Source organism: Brienomyrus brachyistius, chromosome 3, assembly GCF_023856365.1.
Source record: "Brienomyrus brachyistius isolate T26 chromosome 3, BBRACH_0.4, whole genome shotgun sequence".
NCBI classification, from domain to species: domain Eukaryota; kingdom Metazoa; phylum Chordata; class Actinopteri; order Osteoglossiformes; family Mormyridae; genus Brienomyrus; species Brienomyrus brachyistius.
Genome location: NC_064535.1, coordinates 28315653 through 28343478, shown reverse-complemented (window position 1 = coordinate 28343478; position 27826 = coordinate 28315653). Strand labels below are relative to the sequence as shown.

Below are 27826 nucleotides of genomic sequence, written 5' to 3'. Positions count from 1 at the left end.
AGCAATTATCCTTATACTCTCAAGCGTTTACAAACATTACCTGGAGATCTACACGCTTATATATTATTAGTATATACAGACAGTAGATGTACATAAGTGCATTCATTAGCTTAAATTCGGGGTTGAAAAGGCTCATTTTCTGCAGACTTACTGAGGGAATACATGTCTATATGGTGCTGACTCAAAGGTGACGAGATTCTGGCGGTTCTGTAGGTAGATTTTGTTTAGAATCCAGGGGGTGCCACTGAGCCCAAAGACAAGGATTTTTTTCCAAAGCAGACACGGCAGATGATTGTCTTTTGAGTCTCTCAGGGCCATCGCTGGCCAAATTGCCATTTCAATACGGCACATGGACGCCATATCTTACACGAATGACATTCTATGTCCTAAGAAACCCTTTCAGCTGGACAGCAAACAGCAGTTATAACACGCATAAATGCATACCGCAGTACAGTATCTGGGAACAAGGGATCCACTATTCTTTTGGAAACATCCACATTTCTAAGAGCGAATGATATGACAGAATAGAATGTTTCATTTTCACTTAAAAAAGAAAGAAATATATCCTTTAAAGCTTTATCACAGAATTTTTCACATGGCAAACCCAGCTAGTTCATGTTGTTATTCATTTTTGTACAGGTTTTTTCAGTCCAATCTCAGGTAATTTGGGAATAATGTGAAAATAATGTGAACCAAAGGCAGCATGTCTTTTAAAATAGTTATTTAGTGACCCACCTGCCATCCCCACACAGTGAATGTGACACAACAAATTCCAAAATCAATCACTGCCATTGCTTAGAACAGAGAACCCCCTTAGTTAGTGCCTCTTCATTGGTGTCAGCTGACATTTTCATCCATGTTACGGTTTCATACCTTGGCCCTGTATTTCAGCTTGGTATTTACCCAGGCATTTAGCAGTCCTGACTCTAGGATCCAACATCCCTGAAAAGGCAGTGGCAACTGGAATTTTTTAAATATAATTTTCATCACTCGGTGTTGGGGGGAGGGGGGTTACAGCTCAATAAACCAGTCTGGGGAGGACTCTTGGAAAAATAAAAAGACTGTCATTATGATTTTATTCAGTCTAGTTCAGTCTAGTGACAGTCCTAGGAGATGCTTTTTTCACTTAGAATGAGAAGTACTGAAATGAGCAAATGCTCTCCCAACCTGATGTCCCAGTCGCGTTGGGGGTGTCCCACAGTCAACTGAGTCTTCGGAATGATCTGCGGAGTTGCGAGAGCTCCAGGTTTAAAAGTTAAATGCTTGGCAGACGTGTGTTTGCAGAAGAAAATCTGCAATCTGGACTTACTTAAAAGACACTGAAATGCAATATTTCAGTCACTTACAAGAAAAATGAGACTTGTAACAGGCCACGTCATTTAATCTCTTTTCTGCAAAACAAAAGGCACTGAATGCCTTTCTGCTGTGCTGTCACTGTGCTCTATCGTCATCTTACTATTTCGCAGTGTTGTTACTTTTCTGTATATGACTCTGTTGTGTGACTATCTAGCTGAGCCGTCACTCTGCTCTATCGTTACTCTGTTGTGTTGTGTTGTTACTCCGTTGTATTATTACTCTGTTTTGTTATTATTTTGTTGTTTTGTTATTCTGCTGTATCGTTACTCTTTCATGTTACTGTTTTGCTGTGCTGTTACTCTGCTGTTTCTGCTGTTACTCTGCTGGCCTCCTGCCCAACCTCCATGCCTGCTGTCCACTCCACCAATACAGTACACAGAATGTAATAGTACATAAGGTACAATAACAGGCGCAGTAATCTGATATTAAGAACAGTTTAATGAATAAGCAAAACTTAACACGATGCTTAGGATAAAACATCCAAATGGCTCAAACTGTCAAATCAAGTCTAATGAAGTAGAGCTGCATGTATCTGACATTCTCTTTCATCTGAGCTGGATACATAGTAATATTATTTTTTAAAAATAGGCTTTTTGTCTACTCCATCTTGTTCTCCATGACACATGTACTGATAAAAACGAGCATGGTGGAGGATCAGGCCACACAGTACTGCAGCAATCGGGGGTTAAGGGCCTTGCTCAGGGCTCAGGGGCCCAACAGCAGTCAGTTTGTTGGCTTCAGAATTTGAACCAGTGACCATGCTTTCGTTATTTCTGTGTGTCGAAACAAGTGGTCTGAGGACCAGAGCCTCCACATGCACCTTGGCAAGAAATCCTGCCAACTTGCGTGGCCACTTTTACGGTGCTGGAGATGCGGAGGCGCTGGCATGCAGACAAGGGCACCCGACCCCCTCTGTAGCTAAGTCTACGGGATGGCCTTCTGAGTGAGCATATTATTACAAGTCCAATTACTTAACTAAGGCTCCACTGGGGGGGGGCACAGCAAGTGGAACCTTTTTATGCTTTATTACGGAATTAATCAACCTACACAGAGCATGCACTGCTGTCAGTGAGGGTTAGATTTAAGATTTAATTTTTTAAAAACATAAGGACATGCATCAGCGTAGACAGTAAAGTGACTATTTTGAAATATTTTGGATCCGAAGTTAATCTGTCAGACTACCCATTAGGAAATGTAGTTTCTCCAGATTGTAGTCTACATGAACACAAGAGTTTTTAAAAGAAATTATTATTTGAAAAGTAACATGTGGTTTCACCAAGCCACTGCAGAGATCTGTTTTTTAGATCCTACTGGCCTTTATGAGATTTATTGTGGGGAAAAAGGGCCCTTTTCCACTGCACAAGATACCGTACTTTTAGTACTTCGAGAAAGTACTAAAAGTATGGTACTTCAAGGTGTTATTTTCCCATTGTCATAAAAACTGGTACCAGTGCCATCACAGGTCAAGGTGGGGTATTTTGTAATGAATTTTAAAAAATGCCTGTAGTAGGACTGGACAACATGCAATATTACTCTAATAGGGCTGAATAACGTCCAATATTACTACCAATATCAAATTTTATGCAAATGCAATTCTTACATCGCTAGTCAGCTCTGTATACAAACAGGCTTTTTCTTGCTGTCATTTCTATACGGACATTATAGCGCAAGGGGCTCAAGTTTCACGAAAATATTTTTACTCTGTTACTCTGCCATAGGAAAAAAACTTAGCAGACTTTGCCATTTTAATTATTGTTCCTTTGATAGATCATCTAATATATGTTTAAAAATCAGTTTAAAGTTCACCTCCGCTGCTTTTGCATGAGCGCTGCGTGCATATTCTAAAACAATCATAATCATCTTCTTCCTCGTCATTTAAATCACTCGAAGATGGGTTTGTGAGAGATTTCTGAACTCCTTTTATGTTTTATAAATACCCCAATATTTATTACAACAAAATAACATTGCTAGGACAGCATGCTATATGCTATATATACAGACGCTCCTCTACTTACAAACATTCAACTTACGAACTTTCAGACATACGAACGAAGAGGACTGTAAGTCCGAATTGTGTTCCTTGGGCTCCCGTTTCCTGTCCGCAACATCAATTTTTTTTTCTGCGCACCAATCCCGCCTAATACAACATCTGGCTAGTACTCCCGCCGCGCAGCAGCGTAGCGTGCAGGCTCCCAGCATCCTAGTTCTTAGTACTTGCGTATACCCTTAAAATGATGTTGAATAACGACTTACGAACATTTCAAGTTACGAACTGCCGTTCGAAGCGTATCTCATTCATAAGCAGAGGAGCGTCTGTATGCCTTTTAAATTCCTTGACATGCCATCCTGGTCTTTTTGTTGTATCAGCTCTTTCAACCAGATCACTATATTACTTTGGTAATTATTGTTTTCTCTGTTCACAGCTGTTTTCAAGGCAGCGTGTGTGTTGTATTTCAGAGGCAGGCTATTCGTATAACCAGTTGACAAAAAAATCATTTCAAGTCCCACCCCAAAGTACCAAGGAAGTACCCAAGTTGATTAGGCAATTTTGGTACTGGAATTTTTGGTACTGGCCAGCAAATATGTACCAAACAGGGTCAGCTAAAGGTCCCTGGCATGACGATTCTCTGCCTGCTTCTTCTGACAAAGACAGAGCGTGATATGCAGGCCGTGGCCAGAAGGCAACGAGGGCCAGACGGGCACTGTCTCTACAGCCTGCAGCGAACAAGTTAACCCTCAGCTGTGCCAGACGGGCCGATTAAAATTACTGCGCATTGTACGTGGATCTTAGGGGAGCTCGTAACACAGCGTGATCCAATGGCATTCCGACATCGACTAACAGGGTTCATTACTGTTCGCAGGAGTGGCACACTCTGGCATGCTGTATATCGTGATTGTCCAAAGAAAACCAAGTATATCCACTTTTTGACAATTCTGACTTTTTACTACAGATGGAACATGACCTTTCTCCTCTAATCTATTGATAGTGTCTGACATCTAGTCTACACTCTAAGAAAATGCATTTTTTCACATTCCTAAAACAATGGATTTTTGGAGATTTTGCTCGTAACTCTTCCCCTCTCTGGTCTACAGACCTGGCTCATGTAAAGTCACTTAAACCAATGCAGAACAGGCAGCCACCACTGAAAAAATAACACAGAGGTCTGTATATGAATATCAATATGTATATCGTCTTATTCACACGTCACTTTGGGGACTGGCGCACCGGTGACCTTGGCTGGAAGATCCTCAGGTCTGGTTCAACTTAACTTGGGGTGCCAGGGTCACCAAGGGGAGAGGTGGCAGCCATCAGTGCTGGACGGAGCACGGGAATATGTAGGCCATGCCTAGACACCATTTTTACTTATCTGAAACCATCCTAAATTTAAAATATCGTCAAATATGAATGCGGCATGAGAAATCACACAGAAAAAACACGATACGTCGTTAGATACTGTACGAGATGTTTACACTCATGATTGCTACAGATACTGTAAGCATGACTGGATGGATGCTGCCGTCGACTGACATGAGTAGAAAGTATCGCACATCATATCGTCCCGGGAAGAGATCACAATTAAAAGATGGATGACAACTGAATGTGCACTGCTAGCTCACCACTGTAAAGTCGAAATATTGCAAATCGATGCGAGGAGCATCATAATACTCATTACTTAGTGTTCTTTCTCCATCTTGTCTACATTATCTTGTCGCTTGTGTGGAACGTACCACCACTGAAGCCCTTGATATTCAGCAGGAGGAAGACAATGAGGACGAAAAGAGCAGATGAGGGCCAACCCCTATGCCTAAGATCAATAGAGAGAACAATATACTGTAGGTTACAGGATATAGCATCACACTCTTGACTGGTGAGTGATAGCTGGACTTCCTGTGAGGCATCACTATAGCACCTGGGCACCAAACATGGACCGATCCTTCCTCGGGCTGCATAACCCACCAAAAGGGGCCGAGGTAACAGCGCCGCTGAAAGTGAGGCTTATGGGTTTTCGTTGAGCTACAGGGGATTATATTACCCTTTGAAGAAAACGGGATTTCTTTTAGTGAATCTAAGCCCTTCCCGCCGCTTCCGCGTTCGACGTGTCTTTGAGCGCTCGAAATAATACACGTCGCCAGCCGATTCGCCACAGAGCCGGGCCGCCTTCATCTCGACGTGGCTTCTCCACAGGAGACGTTTTCTGTCGCGCTGAGTAGAGTTTATCTCCCGGAGTTATTCGGTTCCCACTTCGGCCATCTGCGGGAAAAACGCGTCCAAACTCCACAAGGTTCCATTTCCGACGCTATTCATGCCAGAGACACAAACACTAATCATATGCCTGTGTCCCGCATTCAGCCGGCACACTGTTTCATTTCTGCTTATGTATGCGCCTCGATAATCACTGATTTACCTCGTGTCGCGTAAATCAGGAGGCTTCACATCTTTTTATCGGCTGTTTAACGGTCATTGGTGTAAAACTCAGACATGCTGTTTACCCCCTCCAGGAATATTGCAGAGGGAGGGGTGTTTTCCAGATATAACATAACCGTTAGCGTCAAAGCTTAAGAAAGCAGGCCTCGGGCCTGGCAGGTCCAGCCAAAGTGTGCCTGCCTTGCGGGGCGTGTTAGCGAGGACTCCATGCCTTTAAGCGCGGCAGCCGGCAGCATTTGGTTTGCAGCACGTGTCACTTTCTCTCCCCTCTGCCGACGAGCGCCGAAACTATTATTAATAGCTCTGCTCTCACTGGAGCGGAGGTCGCAGGCGACACAAGCCGCCTTGGGGCACCAAGCCTTGGCGTCGGGAGACAGAGCTGGTGCCCCATGCAGACTGCTTCAGGCTGAAGCATGCTGCGAGCAGAGCAGGGGCCACTGGAGCCCCACCTCACAGCTCAAAGACGGGCTAGGAGCCTTTAGCAAACATTTACTGGCACCATAATAGCACCAGATGTTATAAAGATAACTGTTGTGATACTATACTAGAGACAGAGTAACATGGCATAGTATAGTATGATATAGTGTAGTATAGCATACCATATCACAGTATAGCGCAGTATAGTACAGTACAGTGTAGTGCAGTATAGCATAATATAGTGTAATATATTATATATTAGTATTACAATTTTTTTAATCAACCTTATGTTTAGTATCAAAATTTTAAATTACTATCACTTCTGTAAAATTTTACAGCAGTGATAGTATAGCATAGCATACCCCAGCATAGCATATAATATGCTGCAGTATAAGTGCAAAACTAATAGTGCTGATAGTACAGAATAGTATAAAGTAGCATACCATATAATAGTATAATCCTATTAAGCACTGTAGCACTGTTTACTGTCTTACATAGTTGAGCATAGTACACTCCAGTAATAGTATAGTTTGCTATTGTGTGATATATAGTAAGAAAAGAGTGACACTGGCATGATCACAGAATCTGCTTCAGGTGCTGAATGTAAGGAGCACATGGTGATCCAATCAGCATGCAGCATAGCAGAGTATCACAAAACACACCCTTCCAGCACCGGTGGGTGGGGCATGAGATCCTCAAAGGGGGGGGGGGGGGGGCGCGCGTTTGCTGCACGACAGCATGAAAAGTTACATTCCAGAAGGTATAATTTGCATAATGTTACTGCTCAAAACACAAACTAATCTGTGCTTTAACCTTTTCATTTTTAAAAATGACACAAAATGTTTTATTGGGTAAAGGTACAGACGGTGCTAATTTTTCCGTTCTCTCAGGGGACTCCTATATTCCGAAGAAACGCAAACACACAGCTCGGAGCCCGAGCGTGTTAATTAACAGCAGTTTGAAGTTGCCACACAGTGGTGTCTTCTGTCAAACACAAAGCAAAGCTAGCAAATAGCTGGCCAAAATACTGGCCATCGTTGTTTTTCGGTTAATAATTAAATTGTTAACACAAAAAAATGGATGAAACAATTAGCACATGATTTTCATCCTATTTGGCACAAAGGTAAATAAAAACAGAACAGAGTTGAACAATCCCCGCCTCTCTCCCAGCCAGCAAAAGCTGATGCATGTGTCACGTTAACAGACACAAGTTTTAATGTTTGTTAGTTTCATTTCACCTGAAGTACACTGTCTCCTTCAGAGTACCAAGCCTTTCAAGTATAACATAGTGTGAATTAAGCACTTCTAAGCTGGGCACTTCAAAGTGTCCAGAGTTAGGAAAATTCAAGAAAATTTACAAGTCTGCCACAAAAAAAAGGAATATGCTAATCGCCTAGAAGTAAGGAGCAAAAAATGTTTACTCTCACAAAAAGTTCCTCGCTCACGCTAAACACCAGAAAAGGACAGCCTCTGTGATTGTGATCAGATGCCTTCGCAGTCTGTCTTCATACGCCATGGCTGCCTTTGAATGACGTCGTGTTCAATTGCTTGTCTCCCCTCGAAGTCTCCTTCACGGGAGAAAGTAAACACGAGGCCAGCAAGGAATGCCGCACTTGCGAAAATCACCGATCCACTCCTGTGGAGTCACAAGAATGGTGTTGTCACTCAATTAAGTAATGATTATCCCCACCTGGGGGCGCTCTACTTAAGCCCTGCACCTCCATTACCCAATCGCTGAGTCGCTGAGTCCTCTGGAAAAAAAAAGCCATTTAATCCAAGCTGTGGTTCAGTGAACTTTGTGGTAAAAGTACTCAGTACCCCTTATGCCTTCTATCTCTTTTTTGTTGGGTGTTGGTTCATTAAAATCCCAGCTTAGCCATAACTGTCATTCTGAATGATTTTATTCCCCCTGTAATGAGTGAAAACAAAAATGTTTCCACTACTAAATAACAGCGAGGAAGGATCACTACGATTTCAGTGTCAGTACCTGCTAAAAGACATTAATACTTCTAAGGTCTCATTATTGGAAGCTGGATGATTAAAAATAATTTAAAATTTTCCCTGATAAAAACTTCCAACACATCTATGCAACCTTCTGCTTTATACGAAAACCTTCAGGGACTCATTTTTCTGCCTTTGTCTTGACCTGACAGGTTTTCAAAGCGGTGTTTAAATCAGCAACGGCCCTGACTGAAATTGATTTCCAGGTATAATTTTCCTTTCCAGCTAAAAATGCATTACTTTAGATCACCTGAACCAGCCCAGAGTGTGCAGGGTGACATGAAGAAGCACAGGTCTGTTGCTCCGAGAAAAGCCCACTTTTTCCCAAAGTAAAAGGAAAAAAAACACAAAGCAAGCAAACACAATCTTGAAAATCATACTTATGATGCCCATAAGACTGCGTTCTCATGCCGATGAATGAAAGTTCACTATGCTTTCATAGCAAATAACACCTTTTTTTGGCAGACCTCTGAAAGTAAAGGGTGTATGTAGAGTCACGCTATGTTGACAGGCTCGGAGTAACAACACGATATTGGAAGTGCTTTTATGGGATTTGGGAGGCGTGGCTGACAGGACGAGATGCAGACTGTGTGAATGCGGAACGCCATTACGGGTCAGGAAAAAGCGGAAAAGGGAAACGTGGCAGCCTCTTCTGCCCCGACAGTGATGGACCCCCGTTTTTGGTGGAGGGTCTCAATTTAACAGACCCTCGATGGAGGGATGCGGGAGACTGCTGGGCAATAAATGGAAGAGTTGCCCATGTCATGTGACATTTCTTGTGTCCCCCCCCCCCCACACACCTCTCTGACTCCCCAAAAACCATCCTTTTATGGAATCTGGGGACTCCATTTACTAACCTGGGACAGGCCCTACTGGTGCATGCCCAAACAAGGGATGAGGACGGGGCTCAACTTCCTGTGCATGTCCGGTCGCCCGGATACAGTTACCGGGATACCTCTACAGTAGGACACGGATCGGTTGTACAGACCAAGTCTGATTTCAGCTGCATGCATCTGCACTTGAACCCCCCCTCCACAACTGTGTACTCAAAATGCAATTTTCTATTTCCAAGATAAATCACGCAAAGAGACAGGCGGCAGCGCGCATTGTTTCCTTTCGATTTTCACTCATAAAAAGAAACATGAATAAAGCAACAACTTCAGAATTAAAAAGCGGAGACTGCTGCATCGATAGGCCCTTTAATCTGCGTCAGGTCAGTTTTCATGCCCTTCATTAATACAAGAAGAGTCCTGAAAAAAGCTAATCCAAGAACCATCTTCGATAACAATGTTACGAAACACTGCCTTATAGTTTCACAATAAACTGATTTCCTACAGCCATAAATCAGAGAAAAGGTTAATTAATCTTGATCACACAAATTTGATATTTTAAACTGCATCAGTTATGTAAGCTGATTGCCTTCCTCAGAATGTTTTGAGGACCTTTTCCCTACCTGGATGTTGTGTTGTGCCAGTCTGGTCAGAAGGTACCAAACTGAGACAGCAGGATAGGGAAAGTCGACCCGAGCTGATCATGAAAAGTTTCATGCACCCCAAACAATTCAAGCACCAGTGAATCTCTGAGGCCAAAAGCCTGGACACGGCCACCAAGAACTAGAGTGAGCATTCTCTGTTAAATAAGAATCATTTTCTCTAAATTTATCTGTAGTATTTAATTGGTTTTTCAGTCAAACTTTGTAGATATATCGCAAAAAAAAAACCTATGCAAAGGAGTCTGAATAGAAGTTTAATAACAATATCTCTAATATTCACACTTCTAAGGGTTCAGAGAAAGCATGTTTCAAGGTGGAGAAGCAGAAGGGGAACAGGCAGCAGGAGATACGGGAGGAGAAAAAGGCAGGAGGTGCCGCAGAAGGGGAACAGGCAGCAGGAGATACGGGAGGAGAAAAAGGCAGGAGGTGCCGCAGAAGGGGAACAGGCAGCAGGAGATACGGGAGGAGAAAAAGGCAGGAGGTGACGCAGAAGGGGAACAGGCAGCAGGAGATACGGGAGGAGAAAAAGGCAGGAGGTGACGCAGAAGGGGAACAGGCAGCAGGAGATACGGGAGGAGAGAAAGGCAGGAGGTGACGCAGAAGGGGAACAGGCAGCAGGAGATACGGGAGGAGAAAAAGTCAGGAGGTGACGCAGGAGGAGAATAGGCAGCAGGATATACAGGAGGAGAAAAAGGCAGGAGGTGGCGCAGAAGGGGAACAGGCAGCAGGAGATACGGGAGAAGAAAAAAAGGCAGGAGTTGCCGCAGAGGGGGAACAGGCAGCAGGTGATACGGGAGGAGAAAAAGGCAGGAGGTGCCGCAGAAGGGGAACAGGCAGCAGGAGATACGGGAGGAGAAAAAGGCAGGAGGTGACGCAGAAGGGGAACAGGCAGCAGGAGATACGGGAGGAGAAAAAGGCAGGAGGTGACGCAGGAGGAGAATAGGCAGCAGGATATACAGGAGGAGAAAAAGGCAGGAGGTGGCGCAGAAGGGGAACAGGCAGCAGGAGATATGGGAGGAGAAAAAGGCAGGAGGTAACGCAGAAGGAGAATAGGCAGCAGGAGATACAGGAGGAGAAAAAGGCAGGAGGTGACGCCGGAGGAGAATAGGCAGCAGGAGATATGGGAGGAGAAAAAGGCAGGAGGAGACGTGCGAGGAGGAACAGGCAGGAGGAGATGCAGGAGTACTGCTTCAAACCTGTATATGGATGGTGCAACAATAAAGCTTCATTGACTTTACTTGATTTATTATTTAATTCCACAAACAGCAGGCCTGTGCTTGTTATTACTTCCATTTGCTCTGTAAAGAGTCGTGTTCCTCCAGCCCTGAGTGCAGTGAAGTTAAGACAGTTTAAAGGAGGTGCCTTCCTCACACAAGCTGACGACACCAGCTCTGTGAGTCCGGGTCAGTTTTGGTCCAATAACCCAACAGGTCAACTAATGTGACCCGGCGGGACTATCCGAGACCCTCTGGCAGATGATTTATCAGGGCTAAACTTGACTAAGGAAAAAATAACTGCTGTTCACTTCGTAAATAAGGTGTCCGGCCCACTGCACCCCTCCTGCTTAATTCTTAATCAGGACGACTCGTTTGGCGTCAGAATGAATTAAAAAAATCAGCCTGCAGCCCATTAATATACAAAAACTCGGAGCTGCAGCTCAGCTTCAAGTGGACAAGCGAAGACCTCCATCGCAATTGTGTCTTCCATGTCAGGCTTCATCACACCGGCTTAAGTCTTTCATGTTGAGCTTCTCTTTACCACATAAATAAACGTGCTAATAGTTAAAGAGACTTGTGGATGTAAGTTCGGTTACGAGTAAGATGATTTTCAAAGGAGAACAGAGACAACTTTGAAGTCAAGTCTTATTGGGCTAACTGACCACAACGGAGATTGTTTTTTTAAGGATATTTCTGCCATAAACGTATCCTGCCACAAGTGGGATCTAATGACAGAAGAAGAAGGTCTCTGGCTGTGTTGGTTCGTGGTGGCACCATCACCATTTCTGGGGTGGGGGGGAGATTCTCTGGCCGGTTTGCTGCGGACCCTGGGACTGCGCCAGCCCGACCGGCACCAAAAGGTTTGTAGCACAGTGCCTGGTACTGGACGGGCCATCACACCAAGTGCTAGTTAAAATGGACCTGTCTATCCTACTCTCTTAATCAAAAGCAGCATCAATTAATCAGCCGGTGGGGGTGTAAATCATTGGCCCCAAGGCGAGTTGATTCAATTACGATTAGCGAGGGAACAATTTGATGCATTGGAATTTTTTGTCACAATTCAATTCGATGAATCAATTGTTTGATTATTTTGATAACCTAAAGTCAAACCTTAACCTTTCACAAAAATAAAATCACAAGTATAGAAAGGGGTGGCATGGTGGTGCAGTGGTTAGCACTGTTGCCTCACACCTGTGGGACCCAGGTTCGACCCTGGGTCACATGTGTGTGGAGTTTGCATGTTCTCCCCATGTCGTCGTGGGGTTTCCTCTGGGTACTCCGGTTTCCCCCCCACAGTCCAAAAACATGCTGAGGCTAATTGGAGTTGCTAAATTGCCCATAGGAGTGCATGTGAGAGTGAATGGTGTGTGAGTGTGCCCTGCGATGGGCTGGCCCCCCATCCTGGGTTGTTCCCTGCCTCGTGCCCATTGCTTCCTGGATAGGCTCCAGACCCCCAGTAGGATAAGTGGTTTGGAAAATGGATGGATGGAAATATAGGAAATTTGTTACACACTATTAATAGAATACAAAGAAAGCAGAGTTTTAGAACATACATTTTTATTGTTATTATTAAACGTGGAGGGGGCAAATGCTAAAGTGTACAGAATAAAAAACGAACACAAAAAATGAAGCACTATCTGATTGGGGGGGGGGGTTTCCCGGTGGTGAAACTAGCCAAGCTTGCCTGCACAGATTAGCAGAATGAAGTTACATCGTGTTTTATTCTGTGGAAAACGAAAGATCGATCTGTGGGCCAGATTTAATAATAAATTATAAACATGTCGTGGGTCGGTACTTTGAAACCTCTTCTAAGTGGTGAATGAGCTGATGAAACCCCTTCCTCCCCAACGGAAAATGGCTGATCGCCCAACCCAATCATCTCCATTATTTCAGTGATGCTAACTTTGAATACTGGTAATGTTGTGCATTTTTAAGGCTAACACTACTTAGCTAATATTACTTAGTTAGCTAGCTTGCAAAAACAACAACTTCTCCGTGTTACAAAACAGGGGCGAGTTTCCCAAAAGCGTTGAAGCGCACTTACATTATAAACATTAATGGACCTTCCCTTCCCTGCCATTCTTCGTTATGGAAATCTGAGTGCCAGGACCACTACTTCGTGCCCCTACCTGCAGCACACGAACGCGACAGCACACAACCTTGAAGTAAGAGTATCTTTATTGTGCCCTCAAAACTCAATTCTGAAGTTGCAGATCAATGCACCGAATCCCGACCTAAATAATCAGTTCATCACAAAACCTCAATGTATCTTGGTACTATTAACCAGTAAACAATTAATCTACAGAACTCATCTGTGAATTGGCTGATGTTGGGAAAAAGAGCTCTGTACCCCAACCAACTGAACCAAGTTACTTATAACAATGACTCAACACCTGAATTAGCCTCCTATTTTTTCCCGTAAAGACAGCATTAGGAGCCAAATCTAATTCAAAAAAGTGAGCAAAACAATAACCATTTCTGCGTTTACACTAAAAATAAGACCAATAAAACCAATTTATCCACCCTGAGGTCTACTCTGCTTAATATAAGTCACATGACCATTGTGTTAAAGGTAGCATTTTATTCAAAAGGCTTTTACAGGAAACTGATTGAGGCACTAATGTAAGACCTGAGGAGAGCAAACTTCCTGTTTCAAAAATAAGAAAGTGTTGCAATGTCATTATTCACAACCAGCAACCAGAAGGTATCATGCAAGGAAAACGCCACAATAAAATATGCTTAATAGCTTTTACGTCTGAATATGAGGCCTAAACAATATGCGACCTGAGTGCGTCACTGGTGCGACGGACGGATCAAAACCGACAGACAAATTTCAACCAAAGAGGAACTAGCATGGTGGTCTGTTTATGGTTTTGAGGTCGTACTGTGCATATATGACATCAGAGGCATGAAATGGGTTTGTTAAACTGGTGCAATGACACGAGGGAACCTCCCCTTGTGCGTAAAGTGGGATTGCATTTCAGCCCCACCAACAGAATCCAAAATGGGAGAATGAATGACTCTGGCAGCCGGAGAGCAGTACGGGATCGAATGCGTTGCTACGATACGCAGCACCTAGGTGGTTCATTAAAGGAGCCTCTGAATGAGGCTGATGGTGCTAGCCGCCCCTTTAACGAGACTTTATTGTGCCTGGTGCTCATAATTAGAGTCCGCAGAGAGCAGCTTAGGTGACTGCTGGCTCGTGGCCGACGTGCATTATGGGAAGATCCTGAGTGAGGCTCTCCGAGAGGGATTCCACTGAAGGTCACCTGTCATTCGGGAGATCTTCTAAGTTCTCTGCGTCGTTATTCATGAACTGTTAAATGATTCATCTACAGCAACCCATAAACAGGCCGGAAAACAGCTTATTCTAGAAGGTGTGGCCCTCAACTGACCAAACCAGGTCAGATACGAACATGGTTCACTGGCTCAATCAGCCTCCCATTTCCTCCCGGAAGGAATTCGGTCCACGAGGAGCTGCTTCGTTTCGTATCTCAAAAGAAATTGCCCATCACATGACTAACCACACAAAATAATAACCTTCATCTCTGCCTTTGTTAGCACACTAAAAATACACACCCGAAAAAGTGGGAAGGAAAAGAAGAGGCCACGCTGCACCAAATCTGAAATGATTCTGGTAATTTCATAGTCTTTTTGAAGATGGAAATCAAAGTGCAGCATATGCCTCTGAGTACATGACTGTATTCGGGTGGGGGTGGGGCTGGGGGAGGGGGGGGGCATGCCAGAGAACAGGCACGGAAGAGAGAATAAGAAGCGAAGAACTCTTCTACCTCTACGGGATGGAGATGCAAAACTCTCCAGCAAATCCCGCACATATGAGAAAGTGCCCGTTCTGTCGGTACCTCGGCAGGTGCTGGCTTCACAACACAGACGTGTCCCGTTTACACTGCGGAGGCTCATCTGCAGCGTAAACCAGACTGTCACACCGGCCCCACAAGCCTTTAGCGCGAGAGCTCTGCCAACATCGTCACCATGCTGCACTTTTTAAATGCAATTAATATAAATCAGATGTAAATGGGACATCTCACATGCGGAAGATCAATCCTTTCACCCCCTCCCAAGTCATACTTTCAAAACTCATGAATCGCTAGAAGTTTCCAGTTGCTTTGCCATTACCGATGGTGACCATACAGCTGGCGCCCAAACAGGTGGCACCCATGGTGATGGAACACCATTCAGGCCCCTCCCGCTGCAAATCCCAGCCTAAGCATCACTCTCTTGGGTGGCCAAGGCTGATTCACGCTGCCACTTTACGAAAAGGAACGACGCCACCCGCTCCCACGCGTTCTTGGCGGAGTTGGACACCTCTCCCGGACAGCACTGATGTGGCTGACATCCGCCAGGGGGTCTTCGCCTGGCGTTTCTCCACGAGGCCCCCCGACTAACAAGCCGCTGGCTGATGTTACGGAGAAGGCCGAAAGCCCCCCCCCCCGACAGGTGTGAGACAGGAAAGAAGCTGATTTCGTAACGCCCCCCTCATCAGGCTGTAGAGAAGCTTATGGCCAAGTATGTGAACACACCAGCCACTAAGAACAGCAGGGGGCATAGCGATTAAGGACATGGTTCATCCCCAAAGGGATCCCATTGTAGTACCACTGACTAACATACTTAAGCTGAATAAACCCTGCTGTGTTAACTTCCCAGCTGTATCAATGAGTAAAATGTATAAGTATCAGCTAAACAACCCACTGAATGCAGTAACACTGATTATGCTATTTTAACAAGCTGTTACCCCACAGTGACATACTCTCCACACCCCACAATCAAGATTCTGATCACAGCAACACTGTATCTCCTGGGTTTGGTTTTAGATGGGGTGATGTGTGGCTCTGCAGGTTAGAACTCTGTGTCGGTTCAAATCCCATTGCCAACATGGCGATCATATCACCGTTGGACCCTTGAACACGGCCCTTAACCCCAACAACTGCTCCAGGGGTGCTGGAGGAATGGCTGACCCTGCGTTCTGACCCCGAGCTTTGCCGCTGTAAGACGGTAGGGTTGGATATGTGGAAAAATAAAGAATTCCCGTAGACCTGTACAAATGGTAATAAAGTATAGTCGTCATTAACTGTGACGCATCAGAAGCATTAGCGCACATGGTCAAGTTGCCGATTTTGTCTCCTGTCCCATGGTGCAAACAAAGCCTTAATTTCACCATCTGATCACTCCGGCAGATATGCATATCGCTGCAGGCCGTCTAGAGGACGGCTGGCTGCTGGGGCACCTGTTTTTCCTACGTTACGTCCCGCTGTTCCCGGTGACCGCTAAGCTCAGGCAGATAACAGACAGATGCCCATATCTGCGCCTCTGCTCTTCGTCCTAGAGCTGCCAAGGCGGCGATCTCCCCCGAGGATGAGGGGTGGCAAATTCCTGAAACAGAAATCTTAATTAAACTTTTCTAAGGGAACCTTCTACTGCCTTCCGGTTGGGATTAAAATGAAGGATGAGCCACTTGGCTGAAAGAAGAAAGAACAAAAGTATTAGAGATTTCCAGGGACTTGTAGTAACGCTATAATGGTCTGGTTAACATGTCGCTGAACATCTACAGTACCAGTGAAAAGTCTGGACACACCTAACAGAATATCATGTTTTTCAGCAAGATGACCCTAAGTACACCTCAAGGTTATGCAGTCAGTATTATCTTCTGAACAAGGAATAAGATGGAGCGCTGTGACAGATGGCCTTGGCCCCCACAATCCCCCAGCCTAAACCCTATAGAGCTGGTTTGGGATGAGTTGGATCAAAGAGTAAAAGCAAGGTATCCAAACTGTGCCCAGAACTTGTGTAAATTGCTTCAGGACTGTTGGAGAAGCATTCCAGGTGGCTACATCTGGAAGCTGGTTGAAAGAACCAAGAGTCTGCAATGCTGTCCTCGAACAAAAAGGGGGTTATCTTGAAGTGTCCAAACTTTTAAGATATTTTGAGATGTTGAACATTTCTCTTAGTTGTTGCAATATTTGGTATGTCTTCACTGTATTTTTCTGTAAGGGGAATAACTTAGCTAAAATGCAACATAGACAAATACATTAAAAGTAAATGCTTCATTCACTTTCCTCCATCTTGTCTACAGCCAAGAATCGTACAGGCCTCATCAGTCTTCCCAGTCTGATAGTTTGGCCAGGTCAACCCAACTTGCTCATTCTTAATGGTGACTATTCCACTTTCCTACTTTCCTTGCTTTCCTATACCGGACCCAAGTCGTACCCAAGCCGTACCCAAGCTGTACCCCAGCTGTACCCCAGCTGTACCTCAAAGAGAGACTAGTTACAGGGCAGTTCCAAGTCGCTTTGTTTTTCTACTGCAGAGTGCTTGGCAAAGTAAAAGCACTGCTGGCTTTAGACAGTGATAATGACGTAAAACCGATGAGACGCTTATTTATTGTTCACATGGTGTACATTGATTTAATATGTGCTAATTTCCACTAGCAAATCTGTGAGAATTGCAATTTTGTGTTACCATCAAATGCTAGCAGAATTAGCATTTGCTTGTGTAAATTTGCATTACAAATCCATACCGTTCCACTGTTCTATAGTACATTTTTAAGTAGGAAATTTTCAAGTTCCAAATGATCTGAAATATATCGCTATGTCGCAATGTGCGATACTGCAAATAATGAAGAATATATAGAAAGTGCCCTTTTTTCTCTGAGCATTTTGACCAATCAGATGGTGGTGATTTAGTGTCAGCACAGATACAGGCTGGATAATTTACAATGGAAAACCGTCGGTTCCCGGTATGGCTCAGTTCTTCGTGGCGGTGGAAAAGCACCATATGAGGCCTGAATCGCACCAGCCCAGGCAAAGCCCAGCCACAACGTCAGAAGACCAATGGAGGTTGTGCGATGTGGAAGCAGCCTGTAAGGCACCACTTGAGGGATTTCACACAATTCACAGCCAGTCCGATGAAGACGGTGAGATCCGGTTGCAGCAGTAAAGCTAGAATCAAAAACTCAAATGGTGGAAAAGCACAATCGTCGCATATGAACTATGACTGGGTCACTGAGAGAAACAGATTGTGTCCATGTCCACTTCCCTGGATACAGCAGGTACATACAAATCGAAAGTGAGGGTAAAAACAAGAACCACTGTGGAAAACGAACAAAATCACTGCAGGAGTACAGGACGCACTCCTAGGTTTATAATAAAGTGGTTTAAAACAAATACACTCCAGCCCATTAGTAGAGCATAACACCACCCATGATGTGCAACCAAAAGCCATTTCCAAGTAGATAAATCCTATTTTTCTCAAACAGTTACATAATAACACAGGCACATACAGTGTTCACAGAAAGTCATGGAATACTTACTTAATTCAATAAAAATGTAATTGATTGATTTTATAACAGGGGGCGGCATGGTGGCACTGTTCCCTCACACCTCTGGGACCCGGGTTCGAGTCTCCGCCTGGGTCACATGTGTGTGGAGTTTGCATGTTCTCCCCATGTCGTCGTGGGGTTTCCTCCAAGTACTCCGGTTTCCCCCCACAGTCCAAAAACATGCTGAGGCTAATTGGAGTTGCTAAATTCCCCATAGCTGTGTATGTGTGAGTGAATGTTGTGTGAGTGTGCCCTGCGATGGGCTGGCCCCCCATCCTGGGTTGTTCCCTGCCTTGTGCCCTTTGCTTCCAGGATAGGCTCCGGACCCCCCACGACCCAGTAGGATAAGCGGTTTGGAAAATGGATGGATGGATGGGTTTTATAACAAAAATCATTACTTAATTAATTTGTTCACAAAAATATATGTCAAATTAGAAACAACCCGTAGTTTTAAGCATTCATTTTCAGTACCAATAAATCGAAACCCAAATTACAATTATAAAAGAACTGTTCTGAGTTACCAAGTTCATTGACAAAAGGCTCGCTGTGTGCTTTTTTAATTAGCAACGCCTCTGAAATAAAATAAAACACTAAACACTTGTGTTTAGTATCCCTTAGGATCCAATGAGTACAATTGGAATTAATAGCAAAATGGTAAGAACAGAACTGAATGAGTCAGTCAAAAAAAATATGACACTTAATAAAAAAGAAAATGTCTGTGTGGAAGATATGTGTAGATACGCTAAATATTGCTTGTCAAAGGACTTTTGTTATGAAACCAATTAATTTGCGACGTTTCACAGAATTAAGGAAGCATCCCAAAACTTTTTGAAAGCTTTGTATATCAGAAGATACGCAGCACCACATGCTGAAGACCACAGTGACGAACAAACCATAAGAAACCTAAATCAGCAAGAGCCGTTGAGCGGAAAGAGAGGACAACATGGAAATCGAAAATTCACTATTCACAGCTGTCAGAATCGAAAGTAGCACAGTGTCAGGCTGAACAACGCTGCCTCCTGCATCATAATCATCCTCATCCTCCTGCCCAGATGACAAAGCAACGATGGGGCAACTTCAGGACCTCCTCCCTCGACCTCCCCCGCATAATTATCCCGGCCTATTTCAGGGCCACTCTAATGAGACACCCTGGGATTACAGAGCAAGGCGTGGGGGGTGGGCTGGCGGTGGGATGGGGGGGGGTCACTGGCATCCATGATCAATTCTTCAGCTATGACAGGTAGGGCGATTTGAAGGCGTCTCCCAACATGTTACGGCCCGATAGGGCCAATCCGGAGATAGCGGCCAACATCTATGACTTCACGGGGCTCCTGAAATGCATCACATGATTAACAGGAAGCCAGCCACCACATAACTGAGCCTGTCACAGCAATCAGGCCTATGGCACACAGCGTAAAAGTTAACTGGATGATTTTGCTTTCCATGCAGTAGAGTTTGCACCAAACATCAATTAAGCAGCGTATATAAAAATCCGACAAACAATGCAACCTACTCCCTTAAACGTACGTATCAATCGTTCCTTCCTGCACCCAAACGTTCTGCTTCCTGGCGGATGACACGCCCTGGGTGCATGTTTTCCTTGGATTTGCACCGAACCAATCCGATTTGCCACTACTTGTTTGAAAATAAACATATCGATGACAGTGAATCGTTAGAGCAGAGGTTCCCGAACATCCCCTCCCCACTCTTCTACCTTTTATGGCACCCATTTCTACACCCACACACCCTTATATGGGCCGACAGATACAAATGAGTCCTTAATACGGACAGCCGTCCCAAGCAGGTTAACCGGGCAACCTCTCACCTGCCCAAGACTGTGGCCTGAGCCCCAGCCAATCCGGCAGGTGCAGCTCCTCAGCCTCCAGGCCCCCAGATGGGCCTCAGCTACGTCGCGGCCTCTAACCGCCCGGCTTTGCGAGGGCTGCAGTTCAGCTCCTACCGCGGAACCTTCTTTCCCTTCCGGCACCCTCCGGAGACGAAACTAACCGCGCGCCCTGTTCCCCTACCCGCCTCAACCAGTAACATCTGCTTCTATGAGACATGAGAAGTGAGTGAACCCGGTGCCTGTTGGGGTTACATCATGGATGCGTCACCCGTGTGAGATGTTCATCTGTCCGGCGCTATCCTCTGAGTCGCGTCGTCATTCCGAGGAGCTGCCCTCAATCCGAGCTCCGGCAGGGAGCAAAGCAACCCGGAATCACCCATCGGCAGGCGAATCTTGAAACACGGGCAATGGAGGACAGCACTGCCAACTCAACCAAATCAGGTCGTTTGCTCGCTCTTATTCAGCTCAGGTTCCAGGTGTCTGCTGACCCAGCCTAACTACCACAGCTCCCACCGTGTGACCAAAACCACCCAACTACCCCCAATCCTTGCCCCCCCCCCCCCCCCAGGATGTCCTAATGTAACCAGCAGTATGGCTGACACACTCTAGTCCTCACCGGCCACTGAATTATTCCTAAGCACATAAGAAGGACAAACTGTGCATCTTTGCGGGCATGATCTTCTCTTTCAGCTGGAGCTGATCGTGACTTTCTTCTCAGCATCCTCGCGGCCGAAGCCTGCTCCCTCTCACCCCATCTCCCCTCGCTGTGACGCTCTCTGCTTCCCAGCCATCTCGCGCCTCTCTTCCACATTTGTTTCCTCTATCCTTTCACGCCTCCACACAAACATGCCTGGCCGACGTTGAGAGGCTTAAACAAAAAAAAAAAGGAAAGAAAAAAAATCCCCCTGCCTGCCTCTTCTCATCCCGGCGCTTAAATGTTTATTTACGGCGCTGCAGTCTTCCTCTCTCAGCAACAGCCTCCTGTTATCCGAGCAGCCCCTGTGTTAATTATGCCGAATGGTGATCCTGGTTAAGGAAGAATTCAAATAAATGAGTGATGCATGGAATTAGCTAACCAGCAAGGGAAAACAATGATTTAATGAGCAAGACTTGCACAAATTCAAAAAGAAAAAGTATTCATGCAGTGAGATGTCTGCAAATAACTAATCCTGAATGTCACTTTTAATCAATAAAACTTTTTATAGTAATAATTACCATTAATACTAATCAGAGATACGAGGACCAAAATACTTCTGGATTATATGGAAAAGCTGCTGGGTTATATGGGGAAAATTGATGGGTTACAAGGGGAAAACTGCTGTAACTGCTGGGTTATAACAGAAAACCGCTGGTTATTATGGGAAATCTGCTGGGTTATATAGGAAAACTGCTGATTTATATGGAAAATCTCCCGGGTTATATGGGAAAACTGCTGGTTTCTATGGGAAATTTGCTGGGTTATATAGGAAAACTGCTGCTTTATATGGGAAATCTGCTGGTTTCAACGGGAATTTTCCTGGGTTATATAGGAAAACTTCTGGTTTATATAGGAAATCTGCTGGGTTATATGTGAAAACTACTGGGTCCTATGGGAAATCTGCTGGGTTATATTGGACACCTGCTGGTTTCTATGGGAAATCTGCTGGGTTATATGGGGGAAACTGCTGGGATATATGGGAAATCTGCTGGGTTATATGGGGAAAGCAGCCACAACTGATGGGTTTTATGGGAAATGCAAGGTGTACCAGTTTATAAGTTCTAGAAAGCTGGGAGGCCACTAAAATGTACATGAGACGGGAGCAAGGGGTTCTTGGTGTTGTAGGGTACATATGACACTGGCCAAGCCTGCTTCACTTTGCTGCATTACTAACAAAATGACAACGACATGTGTATGCAGAACTGTTACTGAACCCATCCTCCGATCCCTGGTCAATAGGGTGAGGGAGGCCTGGAGTATATCCCAGGCAGCACAAAACTGCAATATACACTACTGTCACCTCATAAGCAGGAGTGTCACGTTACACGTATTCATACCGAAGATTTTCAGTATGGGTCTTTCACTGTGGTACACATCTGTACCCAACGAATGCACCAAATGTAGAACATTTGTTTTTTTGTGTGTTTCCCCCAAGAAGCATCCGGAAAGAGGCGGATGAAGCCGTGACACTACGCATGCGCGCGTACGTCCCAACGTGGAGCAGGAAGTTGTTAATGTGAATACAAGTACAGCACAGGTATTTTCTAAAATGCTGCACCATAATGGATATTTATTTTGCTATGCTTTGTATTTTTTGAGACAATATTTGTGTTGCACAGTTCAAATATGAAGCTGAAAGCTGCTGATGTGAATACAGTATAGAATAGGTACAATTAATTTTCTAAACGCGCAGACATCCTTAATGGATGTTCGTTTTATTTTTATTTACTTTTATTTTATTTATCAGTAGGTTGCAGCAGTATTGACAGAAACTTTTTATTTAAGACAGTCATACTTTGTTCAGTAAACCACGGTTTAACAAAGAAAGAAGAAGCAATTTATGTTTTGTTCCTTTTACCTCCGCTGTACTGAAAATATACCGAACCATGACTTCAAAACTGAGTTACGTGCTGAATCCTGATTTTTGTGTATCTCCCATTCACAACTGACATACTATTATAGTAGATTAAACAGCAGAATAAAGTACAATATAGAAGAATAAAAAAATGATCCTGGTATATTTATTAATCAGACCAGGAAGTAGTATGGCTGTTAAGTGTAATAACTGATTCAGAATCAAAAAGCGAGTCTGGGATGTCTTACATATACATGCGCCCAGAAGTAGCCCAGGAGGACCTGTTGTGTGGCTCAGTGGGTTAGGTTGCTGTGCCTCTGATCAGAAAGTTGTTGGATCAAATCCCACGGTCCGCAGAATGATGTCACTGTTGAGTCCTTAACCCCAATTGCTCCAGGGATTGGCTGACCCCTTTCTCTGGTTAAAAGCATCTGCTAACTAAATCAAATGTAAGTCACTAAGGGCCAAGTTTTCGGATCAACCCAACATACAAATCTGTGGTTGTTGGCACATGCGCTTCTTTGTCTGTGTGACTAGCCCCCCTAGCCCCAAGTAACATACTGAGGTAAATATGGCTAATATATCCACCTAATGGCCATCTCTGCCTTTCACCACAACCACAGCATCTGCATATGTGAGTATCTTACAGGCCGAGACTCATTTTGGTAACACGTTTAAAAAACTGCATGGAATCCGGTCCCACACAGCAAATAGTGACAGCTAAGTGGTTTATTACACCGCTATGAGTACAAGTCAAACCTGCAGGCCAACGTCACCGTTTAGGTAAATGCAGTCTTAAAATGTGCCACTTCGCATCGATCTCCTGTTATTTTTCTGAATGTTTAGCATGGCAATCCAAACGTAAACGAACACTAGTTGTGCTGACATGTCAACAGTGGCAACCCACAATTCATCGGACATAATCCCCGCATAAACAGTCATATTCATAATCATGTTCTGTTCAATTTATACACCTTCCCATAATCTTGCCCTAAATCGTTTCACAACAAGAGTATAAGATGAACAACATCTTCTGGCATTAAATATCTGAGTGGAAGTAAAAGGGAAAGGAAATAAGACTCCTGAGGTAGTTAGAAAAGAAAAAAACATCTGGTCTGCGTCCAACTGCCATAACTGCAATAAACTTTAATCCTTTCTCTTATTAATATATTACTAACCTGCAAGAAACTGTCAGCCTGGAACTAAATACAAATAATTTCTGGTAAAGCACTTTTCCGACATTTATGCATAATTTGATAGCTGACAGCACATTTCTAAAATAAAATGCACTTAATGTGCATTTAACAATAAACTTAATTAACAGCAAATCACTCAGAATTCTACAAAAACTACAAAGTCACGCCGTTTTATTTGTTATATCACATAATAAAACCCTTCACATCTCCAGCACGTATTGCCTGCAGTCCTAATTATAACCTTCTAGCGCAGCATAACGAACAACAAAGCGAAAGGTAGTCTCGGTGTTTTACACATTTTAATTTACATTTTGTAATTCCCCCGCTAACAAATTAAGTTTTTATAGCACATAAAAGCATGTGAAAAATAACAAACACACACTCAGAAAACTGGCAGAGATTTGTGTTATAACATATGTGATTAAAGTATATGTACATGCTGTGTACTACTCAAATAAATAAATATTATGCATGGATACATATCGAGCGCTTCCATTAGTTAACTAACATACTAAACAGTTGTGATCATAACAGTCATCGTACACCCAATGCAGTTCGTCGTATATACCAGGAACTACAATTAATATGGGTTCATATTTTGTTAATGTGGAGCACAGAATAGGTTACATGCGGCGATCAAACCCTCCCTTAGCTGTGCTGACTTCGTTTTTCTCTCCCTCTCTCCTCCACCTCTCCCCCACCCCCTTCTCTCACTCTCTCTTCAACCCCCGCCCCAGTCCAAAAACAGCATCAAAGCAATCAAAATGGTAATGTTCAGCATGAATGGGGGCCCATCCCTCCCCCCACCGCCGCCAAACTCTGCAGACTTTTTCTCCATGTTAGGGAGAAACCAACCGACCGCGCACCCCCCCTTAGCCCCCTTCGATGCGAAATGGAATCTTCCACTATCATACTGGAGCGCTTTACACAAATACCATCAAAACAGCAGCCCCCTATTCACATTTTAAAGAAAAACAGCAGCAGGGGGGGAAGCTAAAGAAAATGTGCCCGTATTTCGTCCAGTCTCCAGTGCATTTCCGTCCGATACTTCGTACGCGTTTAATTAACGGGGATGAAAAAAACCAAGGCGCTGTTCCAAGTGCTGAAAACTGCATTCCTGAGAAATCGATTAAACTTAAGCGAGGGCCCTATTTGCTTCCTGCCCGGGGCATATAAAAGCAACCCTGCCACCAAGCATTTCTTTTCTCCCCGGCTTCTCTTCTTTAACTTCACGCAGCGATCGAGCCATGGAAATGAACAGCCGGGGCGCATCCCTACGCTGTGCCTGAAAGCGCTTCTCCGCGGTACAAAACTCGGACCAACGGAAGGCGGCTTTTGCATGCAACACCACAACTGTGTGCACCATTTTCACTTTGATTGGGGGAGGGAAGAAAAAAAAGACGAACAGACGGAGATCAGTCTCTCTTCTAGCACGGTTATTCGTGCGATGTTTTATAAAAGAAAAATAAAAAGTAAAAGTGCAAGAGCCAAAGTCGAATCAAATGCTACCACGTCATCATATGACCAAGGAGAAATAATACCTCAAGATCGCAAAGTAACCTATAAGTCCCTTTATAAATGCAAACATTGCGAAGCGAACGGGCACTCACTTTTTTACACTTTAGTTTATTTCTTGGGTGTATGACGATCGGGGGAAAGTAGGCTGCGAGCTCCTGGTATCCCCTCCTGTGTTACTCTCCAGAAACATGTCGACCTACTCAAAATGGACGCTATTTTTCCCAACATTTCACGTTGCACAACTTAAAGTGCATTCAAACAAAAAACCGCTGTTTACACCTAAAAACACCGATCTCAAGCAAAACAAGATTGACTTTTCTCTAAATAGATGCTGATGAAAGGCACAGCTTTCCCCGCACGTCGGCTTATTAAAAACTGACCGTGACATGGAACTGTTATGGCAGTTTTTACTACCCATTACATGTATTTCTTTAAAAAAAGAAGCTTACTTGTTTCTCACTTAGGGCTGTTACTCTTGTTTGCCTTTCGTGTTGCTGTTTCTTACGCTCACCATCCTACGATTGAATGCAAAATACAATTAGTGTGAAAACATTAAATCAAAGCTGATTATAAAATTAAAAAGAAAAACTTACACGGACACGCCGCGTTTCTCTGCAAAGTCACACTAAGGACAAAGCAGTGAAACCGACGCTCGTTAAATTGAAGGATATGGGGACAGAAAAGATAGAAGTGTGGCGATAAAGTTTATTTTCCTTTTTTAATTATTATTGTTATTTCTCACTCAGTCCCCCCCCCCCCCCCAACACCACCACCACCACCACCTTGCGACAGCCGTGTTTTTAAGGCGATAGCGATGCTTCAGCGATCGCCGTCTACCTGCCGCTCAATGCTTCATCCGTGCAACTAGTTTCCAAGACGAGGCAGAATAAAAGATGAATTTAAAAAGTGTGTGAAGTCCCTGTGTGTGAGAGGGGAGAAACAAAAGCAGCGGGCAGCACACGGCCAGCCAGTTTGTGCCTCATAAATATTCAAGTCTCGTAGCGATCCCTGCACACAAACCGCCGCATTATCACTCAGAAGCGAGTCCCGATTTCGGAAAAAGAGGCATAAAATGGCCCAAACTACTCCAAAAAGTACACGAAGCTCCCCTACAAGAGTAGCACATACCCCGAAGTGGATCGCTGAGATCGGCTGTGCTGACCCTCGGTGCTGAGCCTCTCCATCCCGTCACACTCTTTCACTCTCACTCGTTCCAAACGCCACTAAGGCTATAATAAACATTCATTTCGCTTACCTGATGACACTGGATTTCCACTTTCACCGCCTCCTGCGGGCCCTGTAAGTCCATCTTCCGAAACTCCCGAAGCACTTTTCCGTCACTTTCAAGGCGATCGGTGTGAAGTTTCCGAAAAAAATAAAGATTTTTTTTAAAGCGACCAACAACAATCGAAAGAAAGAACTACTCAGTCTGAGAAGCAAGTTCGTGTTTCTTTACTGCGAACAGGACTCATCACTCACTTTACGCCAGTCGGCAAAGTGCCCCAAAGACGGAAGAAAGGTTTCAGCACCTGGACAGATCCACTCCTAAAATGGCACCCGGTCGATTTCTGCGATCCGTGAGCTAATCGCTTTCCTTCATCGACAAATAAAACTTGAAATTTCGAGGACTATATTTTGTCCGAGTGCGCGGCTTGATTTCACTTTGCTTGGGGAAAAGTTGCTCTTCGGCTGTCAATGCTAATTCGAAAGTTCCCGGATGGAGCGGTGAAAGAAGAGCAGAACTCTCCCCTCCTCTGTCTTTCTCTCCCCCTTTCTGTCACATACACATACGTACTGACATGCGCACTCACAGCCTCTCCGCACTGCAAGGGAAACTGAGAAACTCAAAGGACTCTGGAATTTGTTTTGCGAGAAAATGGACTCCAAAGTGTCTTTTTCGTAGTAAACCTGTTCATTCTTCTGTATAATTTACTTTGGGGTGTATAGGCTGCGTGTCTTGAAACAGTTTTTCTTTTCATAAGTTAAACGCATAATATATCTGAAGACATTAATAACAATAATAATAATAATAATAATAATAACAATAATAATAATTATTGTTGTTGTTGTTGTTATTATTATTATGCTTTTAAAAATAAGATATATAACTTCCCTTGGATTATCAAAACTGCTTATATGCAGATGCACCTGTGATGAAGAAATTACTATATAGAACCGTAAAATCAAGTTTTTTTTATTTGTTCAAACTCGATTGAGCTTCTGTTAGAATTCTTAACAATCACCTAATCGTTTCTCTAACATATATTTATTCATGACCAGCATGACTTTCAAAGTACATTCTTGTTAAATTTTGCCACTAGAGAGGACATATTGAAATTAATGACTATGCTCCAAAAGGCAACTTTTAACTCTTCCCTGTGTTATCTGGACTCGGCTACGGGGATGCCTTCAAAAGAAACACACCGCAGTGCAACAAAGATCCGGTGTTTTAGTAAAACTACTTGTCCG

General features: G+C 44.1%; 1 protein-coding gene across 2 annotated transcripts in view; it reads right to left on the bottom strand.

Annotated features, from left to right (window-relative positions):
* LOC125738444 (PHD finger protein 21B-like) overlaps positions 1–26902 on the bottom strand; it is a 59532-nt gene extending 32630 nt beyond the window's left edge. The window contains exons 1-3 of one of the 2 annotated variants that reach the window (XM_049007375.1): positions 26837–26902; positions 26613–26697; positions 25807–25872 (exon numbers count right to left, since the gene is read on the bottom strand). In XM_049007375.1, coding sequence (XP_048863332.1) covers positions 25807–25872; positions 26613–26666 — 120 coding nt within the window. In that variant the 5' untranslated portion in view covers positions 26667–26697; positions 26837–26902. The other variant, XM_049007376.1, reaches the window with a different exon arrangement.
* Positions 26903–27826: the final 924 nt, after the last annotated feature.